General features: G+C 46.5%; 1 protein-coding gene across 1 annotated transcript in view; it reads left to right on the forward strand.

The window, feature by feature from the left end:
• The first annotated feature begins 6606 nt into the window (after positions 1–6606).
• Positions 6607–14858, forward strand: part of ELAPOR2 (endosome-lysosome associated apoptosis and autophagy regulator family member 2) — a 106802-nt gene continuing 98550 nt past the window's right edge. The window contains exon 1 of the mRNA XM_075489504.1: positions 6607–6998. Within this exon, the coding sequence (XP_075345619.1) occupies positions 6864–6998 (135 nt within the window). The 5' untranslated portion in view covers positions 6607–6863. The remainder of the gene's footprint in view (positions 6999–14858) is intronic.

Genomic DNA, 14858 nt, shown 5'->3' on the forward strand with positions numbered 1-14858 from the left:
ATGGCTATAGCCTCCTTACAGCTGAAGCCCCACAAATATAGATGGGACTTTACATTGACTTGTAGGTCAGCCGGTCAGGGTAGGTCAGGCTGCTTGGTCACAGCATCACCTTGGAGCATCACCTTGAAAAGACCTCTTTCAGCCGTGTGCTCGTGTAGGGTCAGCGCAATTTCACACCCATGTACGCGAGATCAGAGCCAGTCTTCTCACATGATAAATTACATCTCTGCCTTCTACTAAAATGCCTTTGTTACAATCTCTGACATTTAGTTGGGTGCTTTTCATTTGGAAAAACTGGGTTTTGAAAGTTTACAAAGGCTCTCCTGGGAGCGGAAAATCAATACTGTTGTTAATACTGAGTTACAGTCATTTGCTGCCATTGCGTGTGTCAACACTATCAGCGGTATCAGCTCAATTAATTTTGCTGCCAACCATAGCAACAATATGGTAATAAAATACGTCATATCTACAGAAGTTCCTGTTTATGAAACAGGTGGGACTTTCAAAGCATTTTAATGTTGGCTCAATATGGCTCCCACCGATTTCCCTGGGAGAGCCCGGCATTGCTTTCTTTGAAGCTTTTGAAGAGTGAGGAGGTGTTGTCATTGATTCAGGGGAAGCAGAAAGACCTTTGAGAAGACCCTTGAAAACACAGCCTTTTAATCACAGAAGCCTTCATCAAGATCAAGCTCGTCAAAGAAAATATGAGCCCCTTTTCCTTCCAGGGGACACTATAATAGAATCATAGAATGGTTTGGGTTGGAAGGGACCTTTAAAGGTCTTCTAGTCCAACTATGTGAAAGCCTTGTGACATTTTGAATTTTATTTTTCCGGAGAAGCAAGATGCTTCTGGTGGGGTGGATGGGAGAGGGAGTTCTCTCTACCACACTGTGGGATAGTGGCCCCTGACGCTTTGGTGATGGTGTGAGGGACAAATGGTGGCTGGAGAAGTTGGGTAATGTAGGGACCCTTTGGGCAGGGATACGGCACTGCATGGAGGCTGCTCTGCCTTCTGCTCTTTCCCAGAGCCAAGGGTGTGCATCTGCAGAGCCCTTGCTAACTTAAGCGAAGATGTTCAGCATTAATATGCCCGGCATCACTATGGAAATGAATACAGGATTGGCCCAGATCACCTTTCTTTACTGCAGAAAGCTATTTATTCAGTGTCATTCATCCTAACATAGTTCACACACCAAATCAACACAGCCAGAACATATAGATTTTAGCTTTCTAATAGTTTGCACTTACTGCTCTATAAATAGAGCTACGTTACCTTTCAGATTGCTCACCCAACCCCCCCCAGTGGTGTGTCCTCTTTGGACATAACCATGTCACGATGGGTCCCTTGGAGGCATCTAACGAGGCTTGGTTTTGCACGCAAAGTCAAGAGAATCATCATTACTCAACACACTCTTGCTACCTGATAGCAGATAAATAGGTCTGCTGGGAAAAGGTGTCTGTGGATGAATGGCTAAGAAACTCTAATAGCAACAGTAAAAGGCTTTGGATGCTGATTCTACTGTCTATCATCAGTTATCTTGGAAATATTTATCACTGCTGTTCCTCCTTACTCAAAACAAACGTGCTGATTTTAATGCAGTGATCGCCGCTTTTTATTCTATATGCACTGGGAGGGGAGGGAAGGGAAGGCAGGGGGCAGAAATCGGCTGGCCTATACATTTTAAAACGGAAAATGGGTATTTTCCCCTTAGTCTGGAAAGCAAAGAAGGAGCTTTCAAATCATGTGGCTATCTCCAGAGAAATTCTTCTGTTATGGCTGAATTTCTTGTGATTCAGATTCAAGCAAGGCAGCTTCGCTCTCTAACCTCTCTTCTCCAGGTCTGTAGATTAAAAACGGTGCAGGAGTGCTTCGGGTCTTTTATGTCTAACCTTTGCACAGCCGATATTAAATTGTATGTATTCAAGGAGCTCTTCTAGTGCCAAGCCATGAGCAAGATTTACAGGAAAATTCAACTAAAGTCACAATGAGAGAAAGAATGAACAAAGAGATCACAACTAGAAGGCTCCCAGAGGTTTAAAGGGGATCTGAAAGATGAAGTTTGCTAGAAAAGCAAAATACAGGCACTCTAAACATCTCCAGGGAGAAGAGGTGAAAATACAGCATTCAGAAACAAGGGTATTAAGAAAGGAGGGAAAGGGATAAATGCTGACTGTTACATATAGGAGTGAGAATTATGAAAAGGCAGTAAAAGCTGATCCTGACTTTTCTCTAGCCAGAAAGCCTTTTTGCAGGGTTTTTGCAGGTGTGGGTTTACATAAGGAGGCTACAGCTACGTGATGAAGCCTGCACAACCCAGATCACATAGCCCAGCAACCACTGTCCCAGGTCCATTTCGCTGTGCTGTACTCTGGTTTGGATGCAAATGGGGCTGTAGAGTATAGACCGGTCAGACATGTACCACTTAATACACACCTAAAGCTGGAGGACATGAACCTCATCTAAAAAGGATGCTAGGCAGCGGAAAATTATCTAGGGTGGGCTTCATTTGACCATGTGTAGGTGTTCATATCCGAGCTACCTATACAATTAATGGCGAGAAAAGACATTCAGCTCCTCCTAAAATAGGTGATTAAAACACGTCTGATGAGTGCTAACATCACTTCAAGCTCTGGACACTTTTGGATACCCTTTAAAACATGTACCTGACGAGTTTATAACTCCTATTTTAGGAAAGGGTGAATGGTACTCCTGAAGTACCCCAAGCCATGGGTGACAAAGTTAAGTGAGGTAATTCCCAGCATTGGGCTCTTCCATGGGCTGCAAGAGAACCTTAGAGAGAGAGCCCACTGCAAATGTTACCCATTTTATAGTGACTGTGACTGCTTAGCCTCTGTCCTGACACGTCAGCTTTCTCAGCGTGGTTTTCCAGACTATCCTAGGATGGACTCACGATGGTCCTTGAATGACTTGAAAGTAAAAGTGATGTCTAAGTCAGTCAGAGCAGAACCAGAGGTGCAGGTGTAAAACATTCATTTGTTATTGCTATGTAGCTTGAATTTCCAAAGAGCTTGAAGAGTTTGGGAATCTAAAAGTAAGAAGGTGTACATGAGCAAGAGCATATTAAGGCTATCTTGAACTGCACTTAGCAAAGCACCAGGATGGCATGGCGTCTTGAAAGAATGTTAATTTTTATCTCAGATAAAGTATACCCTCATGGAGAGTGCACAGATGACCAGGTTATACAGGAAAATGTATGGTCCATAAGAAAAAGGAGATGTGCGAGCAAAATACACTGTGGTAGAGCCCACAGATAGGTGTGTTAGCAAATTAAAAGAACATCTTACCTTCTGGGGGAAAACCAGTTACCCTCGTAGGGGGATCATGTTGTTTAACCACGTGGAGAGTCACCACTGTTGGAAAATGGGTCCCATCAAAGAAACTCCATTCAAATGCTTCATATCGATTGCCTTTTCCAAAAACCACAGTGAAATGCGAGTGCAGGCAAGGTCTTTAAAGAGTTTTCATCAGAAGCAAGCAGAGCGAAAAAGGATTAAATAGTTTCATTTACCCTATGATGTATTCCCATGAAAGCCAATGTCAGCCTACAGGCCTGACTAATCCCAAGTGTAGTTACTAATTGCTGTCATCCAAACAGTAGCTGGCAGCCATTTAATTTTCCCTTTCACTTGGTGTCATTAACATTATCGACATATGGCTGCTTCCCTGCCACAGCTAAGTGGCTACTGGAGAAACCTATGGCTTGAGCTCTGCAAACATAAAAGTCCGTGATTAACTTTAAGCGTCTCACTGATGTCAGGAAGAACCATTTACAGACCTGGATCCTAAATGCTTGAAAGCTGTTGGGTTTTTCTGGGCACAGCTTACAACAACAGTACAAGGGTACACTTTTAAAAGCATCTTTAACTTACACCAGACTAATGGAGAGGCACAATAAAACACAGGAAATTCTGGAGGCGTAGCTTGAAACACATCTCACAGTTGTTGCAGTATAAATTATTACTTACTACTTAGCTTTCTTCCTTTCCTTTTCTTTTGTACTTTAACGTAGCAGAGCAGGGCGATTGTTTTTAACTCAGATTGCACGATTCTGAATTACTTTTGTATCCTCTCACTTGAATCAAAATATTAGGTCAAGATTTCAGAAACAGGTCTCAAACCTCCCAGGTTCATGGTCTGCTTTCTGCTTTTACTAGATTTAAAAATCCTTTAACTCTGCTGCCTTATATATAGGTGTTACTTTTTTTGTGCGTTACAGTTACATGATGCTTCTCAAATCCAGCACTGCTTTCCTCCACCTCATTTATTCATGTCTATCTAAGCTGATTAATTTTTTAAATAGTACACTTTTTTTCTGCTGGCCTCATGCTTACTATGCACTGCAGAATTTTTGCCATGCTGCCTTCAGGTAAGATTTGCAGGGTTTAATATCTCAGGCATTTCAGATCCTGTTCAAATAGCACAGCAACCGAAGTGACAACATTGCTTTTAAAGCTCAAGAAATTTCTGGACTTTCTGTCATTTGGAAACATAAAGCAAGACAAAAAACATCTCAGATCTTAGTGATTTTTCTTGCTAGAAAGACAGCAAGTCCCACAGAGGACAGTAAATAATTTTTGGCCACATACAGCAAGTACTGAAGATGAGTATCTAGCTTTTTATATGTAAATTGAGTTCTTCCCATTCTGAGTTTTAAAGTTAAATAATTTAATGAAACAAAAGGGTGACAGAGCAGCTGACAAAGCACACTCTGGTACTCGCTTTCCTCACCCATCCCTATGCCATACAGGAGGTCTGCTCACTCGAACTGACTCCTGCCGTTGCTGTATTAGTGGCCCCGTTGCCTTCTTGAGGGTCCCTGGGAATGAGTAGTACTTTGAGGGCAGTAACCCTCATATTGCAGAAAGCAATTCTGCAAGCAGCCCCCACCAGGTCTGCTTCCCACCCTGAATTTTTATTCAAGGCCAACAACTGCAGCAAGAAGTGCACTTTTCTGGAAGTTGACCTTATGTCCATTTTCCTTGTACAAAAGACATGCTGATTCCAACCAATACAGTTTTCTTCTCTGTATTTTCAGGGTGACTCCCTTGCTGCATGTCTAGGAGTGCCTGCAGCTTTGTGTGTTTTATTTTAGCAAATGTAAAGAGAACTGCTGCTCCAGCTGAAATCAGTGTTCCTCAAACATTGGATTTTATCCTACAGTTAAGGTGAGCAATGAATCCTTGGGACTGACTTTGTGATCTACCTGGTCCAGGAGCACAAAACACAAAGCAGAGAATAGATAATTTGACTTTTTCATGTAACAGTTTAACACGAGCTGCTTCATTTGGCACCCCGGTGAGGGATGGAGACCATCGGTGCAAGAACCGATAACCCATTTTCCTTCCTCCAGCTAGAGCTAAAAGCAGAGCAAGGCTCGGTATGAGAACAAAGGGAAATTTCAAACTTGTCTCCGTTAGCAGAGCGTCGCAGAGCTCCCTCCAGACTGCTCCAGCAAGGTCCTCAAATGACATAAAATGAGCAAATGAATCCATTTTTGTGTTAGCATACAGTCGCAGCGATGACACCAGCCAGGGATGGCGAGAGGGGTTACTCGACGTAGGCGAAGATCTGACTCTACCCTTGTACTCCTCATCTCTTTTCAAGAGATGTATAAAGGCTGAGTCAAACCTGGAGCACAGTGAGCAGGAATTGCAGTAGAATTGCCAAAAAAAAAGTCACTCAACAAATTAGAAGTAAAAAAAAAAAGGGCTATGTATTGGAGTTCGAAAAAGTAGATCAATAGGGACAGGAACATAATGTGCTAGCAATGAGGAGCGCTGTGTCTGTGCTGGGTTTTGCTGGTTAGATAAGAGGAGGCAGAAAGGAGGGAAGAGACAGGAGGGAGCAGGAAAGCGAGCAGGTTTGGCAGAGGTGCCAGGGGGGCAGAGGACTGTCAGTGCCTCAGGCAGTAAAACACTTTGTTAGGAATGACTAGCTGGACATTGCTGGGGAAGGGGAGACAAAATCCGGACTGAAAGGCAACCGCTGAGGGAGAAGTCTGCATAATTCTGGGGATAATAATAATTTGAGTCAGGCCACAAATACGCTGCTCTCCCATCCCACGGGGGAGGGTCGCTGTCATGGTCTGGCGAGGAGGCGAGCGGTCCACCGCACATCCCACCTGGCGGGATCCCACCTGAAGGGGGGACACGGACACCCTGAGCACCGGAGGAGCAGGGAGATGGGTGCGAGCACCCCGCATCGCCCGGCGCTGCCGTGCCCAGGGACGGGGAGCGGAGGTGCCGGCAGCCGAGCGAGGGCTGACGGGGCTGCAGGCCGGCATCCCGCAGGAGGGCCAGGGCAGGGGGACTTCACCCCCCAGTGCCGCTCCCACCCCAGAGCCTTTCGCGGCCGGGGAGGTCCAACCGGGGGATGCTGTCGTGCTCCCCCCGCAGGGCCGGGGCTGCCTGCGGGGTTTCACCCCCCGGTGCCGCTCCCACCCCAGAGCCTTTGGGGCTGGGGAGATGCAACCGGGAGGCTGCTACCGAGCTCCCGCTTGCCACGCCGGGGCTGGACGAGCCTCGGCAGCATGCGCCTGCGCTGCCTGCCTGCCTGCCTTCCTCCTCCTCCTCCTCCTCCTCCTCCTCCCCCTCCCGGCCCCTCCTCCCGGCTTTGGCGGTGCCGGCTGCCGGGAGCGGGCGGCCGGCGGGGCCGCTGCCGTCCGTGCCAGCCCCGGGGTTATGCCCGGCTGCAGGCGGGGCGCAGGGCCAGGGGCAGCCCGACCCGCCGGCCGCGGCCGGGGCAGGGAGGTCTCGGGCAGGGGCAGGGGCCGGTGATCCCCCCCCGGCCCCGGGCGCGGGCGGGGAAGGGGGGCGCGGGCGATCCGCGGCGGGGGCAGAGGATGAGGATGAGGATGAGGATGAGGATGAGGATGCGGCGGGCCGGAGCGGAGCGGGGGTACCCGGGCAGCGCCTGGGTGTGCTGCTGGCTGCTGGGCTGGCAGGCGGCCGCCCTGCAGCTGCCGCCCTGCGAAGAGGTGAGATTTTCCTCCTCCTCTGGGGTTTTCCCCATCCTAGGGGCGGGAGGGAGGGGGGGGGAAGGCACCGGCTGGGGTGGCGGGTGGCACCCCAGGACGGGGGGTATTGCTGGTGCTCCCCCAGGGCTGTTCGTGGGACGACAGAGGGGTCGGACCCCCCGAGAAGGACCCTCCGCCGCGGTGCTGCCGGGGGCTCTGCGGGGCGGCCGAGCCCCCCCCGCATCACGCGTGGAGCGGCCCCCTTAGCCGTCGGTCGCGAAGCCCCCCCCCCCCCCCCGGTTGTTGCTGCTCCTTCCGGTGCGTGGAAATAGCAGAGCCCCCCTCCAAACGGGGGGGACTCGGCTGGCTTCGCTGCTTTTCTAAATACGGTGTTAAATCAGTGCAAAAGGGGGGGAGTAAGGAGCGGGGGTGGTGAAGCTGTCCCGACCCCCCTGTATCAGCCCGGGGTGTCCTAGGCTGAGCCGAGTGTGTGACATGGGGACAGAAACTTTCTGCCTTTCTCCTGCTGTAAAAACCCGAAACAGGAGGGGCTCGGTGTCGTCGGAGCAGGGACCGCTCTGCAGGGCTGTGCAGGATGCGGGAGCTGAGCCTGCCGGACAGGGATGCCCAGCCCTGGGCCGGCTCCAGCTGGCCCAGAAGGAGCCCCGATGGAGGGGACCAAGGCTGAACCTCTGCTCCAGGGTTTCCATCCTCACTCCTACATGCAGGTGGATCCTCTCTGCTACTTTTCAAGAGCAACTGGGTCTTTCCTGTGGTTTAAATGTAGGTGTAGGGGTGAGAAGGCTAGGTACCACCTTCCCAAACAGGTCTCCGTGGCTGGGGCACTGCTCTAGCAAGCAAAAACCTGCAAGTGGGTTGACAGTGGTCAGTCCCCTTTCTCCTACCCCTCCGAGGATGCTCCGGGAACAGAGCTTCCTCCCCTCTCCTACTGCAGTTGCACTGTTTAGCAAGAAATAATTTGTATATCCTCAGACTGGATTGGGGATGGGGGATTGCAGCCAGGTCGGAGCACTTGGCTGGTGAAGGGTCCTGATCCATGCTTGGGGGCTATTGCAGTGTGGGACCTCCTCGCCTTGGGGGTGCAGAAGCCCAAGTCTCCTCCCTGTGGTGAAAGAGGGCATCCCTGACCCGGGGAATATTCCCTCTTTGCCTGTTGAATCTACTTTTTGTCTTCCAAGTAGCAGAGCCTCAGTGGGAGAGCTCAGTGTTAATGTAGCGTGGGAAATCTTGCAGTAGGGGGGACATATGGGATACCCAAATTGGTGGCTGTTTCTCTTAAATGTTGGTCATGCTCAGAGAGCGGGATTTATGTAGCCACCTGCTTTGAATTACCTATCTCCCTTTTCAGCTAGTGAAGGGAAACAGGACCTTCTAGAGCTGGTCTCATCCTGAAGTCTTTGCTTAAAAAAATGAACCTCTGCAGATGGTTAAAAGTGACAGCTGAATCTCAGCAGAGGTACCAAAGATGTAGCGCTGGTATTTTGAGCATTACCTACCGGGCTTTAGGTGTGAAGGTTCTTTCCTGAGCCCCACTTCTGTGCCCCTGTGGATCTGGACCTGAGTGCTTTTGCTTTCTCTTCAGAACGATGGACAATGTTGTTTTACTTCAGTTTCACTTGAATATTCTTTGAGACAGAGACATCCCTCACTCACATGGTTAAAAAGCTGTATGTTACTTGTGCTGGTGTGCGTGTGCAGCCATGCAACCATATGTCCCAGGGAATATAATTACAAACATGTCTGGATGGAGGGGGAAAAAAAAAGCTTTCAAAGAACCAGGGTAGCAGATCATCTGATTTACAAAAGGGAAGAACAAAAGTTAATAGTTCATGTAAAACATGGCTAATACCTGGCTATTAAGCATCGGTCTCAAAACTTTGCCATTTTCCCTAATTCAGCCTAATTTGAGTGATCTGGGTGTATTGCCATTAACATTACAGCAGCTCCCGTTGTGATTGTCTCTGGTTTGGGCAGACTCAGACAGGGATGAAGTCGTGCAATGAGAAAGCACAGCCTTTTAGACGGTATTGCAGTCCTTTGAAGACTCGGTGAAGGTCTTACTGTTTTCTGCCCAAAAGGCTTGAGAAGCACAAAGCTTAATGCACTGGCAGGTAGTTCATTTTGAATCTATAGGGGATCTTTCCTTCAGCTGCACTCCCCCCCCCCCCCCCCCCCCCCCCCGACAGCTTGTTTTTCTGTTTCCTCACTGTTATGAGTAATATGGATATCTGCCAGTTTGTGAGATTTCTGCGCTGGTACAGCATTTGGAGCAGTGGGATCTCTGGCTATGCCTGAGGCTCCATGGTGCTCTGATTACATAGATAGTAAAAATAATAATGTATAGCAATGTCACTTTCCAGAAACCTTGTTGTCATTGGCTTCTTTCATCAGGGACTGTAGTAGTTCAGCATTTAGGAAAGGTATGTTTGTGCTGCAAACCAAATGTATGAGCAGCTCAAATGAGTATTCCCGTGGGTTTTTGGAGTAAATTGATATAGCCATAAGCTTCTGGCATAACAGCGTTCAGTCCAGGCTGTGACGTCCATTCACATCATGAGCTTTCCCCAAGCTCTGCGATGCCAGAAGCTAGTCTGAAGGTGACTTATGTGCATCTTCAAGAGATGGAGGCAGGCTTGGATGGCTGGGGTACCTCTGGGGTGCAGAAGTTGGGGAGACCCATTGCTGTATCCTGTGCTTCTGGTGACTTGGTAACTCGGATTAGGACAGTGGTAGAAGAATAACTGCTTGGTGAACTCTTTCTGCTTATGCCAGTGATGAATAGGATATTAATGCAAAAGTTTCATTTGTTGCATAAATTATGACTTTGAGTGGAGTTGCTGACACCCATGGTTTTCACTGGTATTAAATACACATTCAGCTATTACGATGGAAATGATGAGATATTCATGCCCGTCACCCTGCCACTGCAGGGAGCATCTTTGTTACATCTTATTTTCCAGTGTTTGGTGCTTTTTCTAAACTTTTCAACTGAATGAGTCTTCTTCAGTGTCCCCTTAGAGACTCACCCAAATCTGAACAGATTTTGCTTTTAGGACATTTTAACTGATACTCAGCCTAAATGGATCTTTTCTTCATTTAATCATTCCTTTCCCTCTGTTTGTGCAACCATAAAAAAATCACTGAGTGACTCTTCTCTTACTTCCCATTCAGCCAAATTGTTTGCAAAGAGAGATATGGAGTTGCTGGCCGAGCTGCTGGCAAAAATGCGTTCTTTCATATACCCTGTTCGACTCTCAGTTACTATGCAGATTGAGAGCAAACACATATGGGTTTGATACAGATAATAAATGCGATTCTGCTACATTGGATGGTTTGCCTGCCGTTTCAGTAGGCAGGTAAACCAAATACAGAATTATAAAGTGACTAAGGGAATGGAAAGGGTAGTGCTAAATGCCTTTTATAAGGGAAAGTATTTTTGTACTAGCCTGCTGCAATACTTCTGGAGAAGATAGAAGTGATAGGAGAAATTTATTTGGACAATGAAAAAAATCTTTTATAAAATCACTTGCAAGACAAAGCCAAGGAAGTCTTAAGGAGGGAGGGGAAGCATGAACTTGAAGCTGGGTCAAGTACAGTGGATTAAATATGTTGAAATAATGTCAATTTTCATGATGAGAGAAGGTTAAAAAAATGGGGTGTGTCTAAGCTAAGTGTGAAGTATTTTGATTATATTAGTATATTAAATCAAGATACCAGGTACCAAGCTAAGCAGCCTGGGAAGCAAGGTGAAGTTCTGGCTTTCCATGTAAAGGATGGAGAGGAGATACGTGTCAGTCTTGGAAGGATGTTACGTAACAAAGCTAGATAAAAGTTGGCATGCTTGTCACCAAATATACATGGCAGGAATAACAGGGATGTCTGCCGCAAGGAATCTGAGTATCTCATACACTCTTATGTTGTAAGTGAACTGTACCTGCTTGGGAAAAGGGTTGGGGTCATTGTGGGTGGCTCTGTAGAGACAGCCCATGTGCTCATGGTGAAATAAGTTGGACGGATGATAAAAAAAAAAAGAATAAAACATGTAAGAGTGTTTTTGTGCCTTATCATTAGCGCTCAGGAACCGTGAATGTTGTACTAGTTCTTTAACTGCTTAATAAGCATACAGTGATCACAGCAGAGGGTGATGCTGTCTAAGTAAGAAGGGAATAACTTGAGGGAGGAGGAGAAAGAAGAACATGCATTAGTGCATGGGGCAGAGAAAATTAATGAGATGCAAATCTTTAGGACAAGGTATAAATAACAAGGCTTTCTGTGCACTTGAAAGGCTAAATGTTTTTACTCTTAAAAGGTAATACTTTTTTCTTTTCATGTAACTGTAAACAACCTCTGGGACTTCTTGATCTCTGGGATTCATTTAGTCTCTGCTGGCCTTAAAATCTCCGAAGCACGTAGCTCATCGCTGAACATTTAGGAAGGAATTCTCCTTCTAAGTAGGTTCCCTCGCTGTCCCATATCGGTACCACCCTTGTCTCTTTCTCTGAAGCATCTGCACTGGCTATTTTGGCAACAAAGCAGGAGCTACCTATACCAGCTGCTGGGGTGATCCAGTGTTGTATTCTCTGATTTCTAAACACCCTGAAAGATCTTAGACTCTTAATTTGTGAGCAATTCATAGTCAGCAGAAGAGGCTGTGGAAAGATTCCTAGACAGATCATATTATTTTTATTACCTCTTGCTACGCAGACTTGTGTCTTTGAGGTGAAAAGAGAAGTGTACAGCTTCCATTTGCCATGGTGATGGAGAGTCATAAAAATGACGAAAGAAGAGCAAAACGCATGCTATAAAACTGCTGACAATAAAGCTGATGAAGTGGAAACAGGTGCACGAAAGGTGAGAAGACAGATGCTGAGATACAGGTACCGCAACAGTAAGCATCGCCACCACAGCACATAGGCAGAGCAAGGCAGGAGGTAGGGGGTAAGCACAGGAGAAACCAGTGAGGTGTCAGAATGTGAAACCTGAGGAGGAGGACAGATGCTGGTAAGAAAAATAGAAAGCGAGCCATGGTCATAATGATTAAAGAATAAGAAAATTAGGCATGGTGGAAACTGCTATAACAGACTATAAACTCGAAAGAATAGTAGACATTAAACCAACACAAGATTGCATTTCTTCCACCATCAAACACCACTTGATCATTCAGGATGAGTATTTATCATCTATAAAGAATGCTGTGATTTTCGTTTCTTTTTTTTCATTTGTTCCTCATAGCTTTAGTAGATTTAGAGAGGGTGAGTGAGGACAGGAGCTCTGCTGGGATTCCTGACACATCCATGCATGGTGCTGGTCAGGACCATCAGCGAGCCGGGTGCCGGGATGGGTGTACGCAGTGATTTGGGTTGTCAGCTGCCTCCTCCAGGCCACATTTTCCACCGGGTGTTGGTTGGGAAAGATTTAGCAGTACTGTGCATTGCTTTATGCCAGCTGATGACCTGGGTCAGAAGTGCTGGAATCGCTTGAAGGGAAACCCTTGCCTGCAAGTCTGACCCTGTGCTCAGTGAAGATGTTGGCAGGGCTCCCACTGACTGCAACGACCACGGGGCAGAGCCAGGGGTTATCAGGACTTGCAGGGCTCACTCCGTGGGCAATGGGGAGATGCCATCAGAGCAGGCTTCCCCTGTGTCATATGCGTAAGTTGCTATCAATGCCTGCTGAAGGAAGCGGTAAGCACCAGTTAAATAGAAATAAAATTTTTAAAGTGGAGAACAGATAAGGGTTAGTAACAAGAAAGGCAGCCTTGAACCCCTCATGCTTGAGATGAGAAAGAAACAGTGTTTGGGAACAGGTCAGGAAACAGGTCCTTATGTGTCTCCCAGACATTGCCAAGGTTTTTCTAGGGGCTGCTACTGCAAAGGTCCTGGGCTGGTATCCAGCATGGCTGTGTCTTTCCTAACTTGTACACCGACTTGGAAAAGAGTGTCCCTCCCACTCCCCCTTGGTAATATTTTAGCTCTTATCCTGGACCTGAACATCTGTTTAGGTTTTGGCCGCTGGTAGTGGAAACATTTTGGTTTTCAGTCTTTTGAAAGAGAAAATCTCTGGTTTTGAAGAAGAGGAATAGTTAAAAAGCCTTTTTTTGACAACTTCCTTTTTAAAAAAAAACCCACCACCTTTCAATTGCAAAACATTAGCCAAATCTAATAATGACCTTGTTTCACAAGCATTGTGATACTCCCTTTTATAAACAGTGCCAGACAGTAATTGCTGTGCACCTGGGACACGGGCTCACAGCTGATTTAAGGTGATCTAAGATGACATGTGCAGCCGCGCTGCCGGCTCCCCTGCGTTGGTGCTGGCGATCCTGTCACTGTGTGCTGAGTCAGAGCAAACGCTGATTCGGCTGAAAACTAATCTGCCAAAAAAAAAAAAAAAAAAAGAAAAAAAGAAAAGGGTGAGTGTTCAGCTGGGTGAATGGCAGAGATGACTCAGTGTTTAGACTCTGGGGGACTAGAAGGAGTGCAGGAGGCTTTGGGACCCACCAGGCACAAGGCTGGTCCCCTCTTATTTTATTTCTAGAACATAAAATTTTGGTCGGATAGAGCTAGCCTGGATTTACATAGAGATAACGGCAAGGGGATTGTATTTCTTGATGTAGGAAGAAGAAAATGAGAGACGTGTGTGTGTGTTAAAGGTGTGAAAGAACTGGATTGTTGCTCTCTGTTGTGGAGGTCTGTGCTCTGGCTTCAGAGATACAAGTGCTGCCTCTGCAAGGAAAGGTATTTGCTGGCTGTAAGATATGTTTTCAATGAAAAAAAAAAAAAAAGATGACGGGCTATTCCCAACTGGAAAATTTCTTTGACAGAGAATTTTTACTGCTACAAAAAAGGGGCAAATCACTCATCCCATTTTCCCTTGCTGGTATGGCATTAACCTCTCTTATCTGTTAGTGTTTCATGGTCAAGAAATGCAACACGTAACAGAGATGGTTTATGGTGATACTTCAAGATTACTGGAAAGTACCTACAAAAAATGATAGGAACTGTATTATTTGGTGGTGAAAATGCTGGGAAGCTCAATTTTCATTTGCTTAGATTTTCGTTCCACCTTAAAGCTGCAAATATTTTCCAGGGATAATCCACAGGAAAGTGGCTCAGGGTGTTTGGGATGGGTTAAAAGGATATGCCCGTCCTGCCAAGTACAGGAGCATCGGGAGAAGAGATGCACGTAAACAAGGTGAGCTGGTCTGCGACACTGGACAGATCCCTGGACCTCTTCTAGTTACCAGGGTAGACGCAGCCAAAAGAGCTATTTTGTATATAATAATTACCAATGTGGGTTACTAATGCTAATCTTATAATCCAATTTGATGAAAAAAACCCTGCTTTAGGGAAAGGGTGAACTTTCCCTCTGAGGTTGGAACTGACCTGAACATGCTTAGAAGTATTTTTGGTGTAATGAATATGGTCAGAAAATTGAAATGCATCAGATACCCAAGCTAGAGGAAGAAGCGATGGGGAGTGCAAAACCTGAAGATGCCATTAACATAATTGCTGCTGGCTTGATGATGTACAGTATACATTTAATAGTAGAGAAATCAGTGTCTAAATGGATCATACTGTCCCCGAAAACTAAAATGCACTGAGGTGGCGACTTTTAGCAGCAAACCCAAGGGTAAAGGTGATTTAGACCTCAGCTGTTGACTCTTAAAGTGTTAATTTCTCATAGCGTTTCTTGTGGTGTGTGAAATCCTTCTGGTTTTGTACCGACTCTCTGAAGTTTCTCAAAGGAAGATCTTCGCACAGGCCGGCCGTGTTTTATACGCATGTAGGGGTGGTGCCGCGTCTGTTGAGAGATGTACGTCAGAAATGGATGACTTCTGATTTTTCCCAGGCTTTTATA

This window comes from Mycteria americana, chromosome 1 (assembly GCF_035582795.1).
Source record: "Mycteria americana isolate JAX WOST 10 ecotype Jacksonville Zoo and Gardens chromosome 1, USCA_MyAme_1.0, whole genome shotgun sequence".
Classification (NCBI taxonomy): domain Eukaryota; kingdom Metazoa; phylum Chordata; class Aves; order Ciconiiformes; family Ciconiidae; genus Mycteria; species Mycteria americana.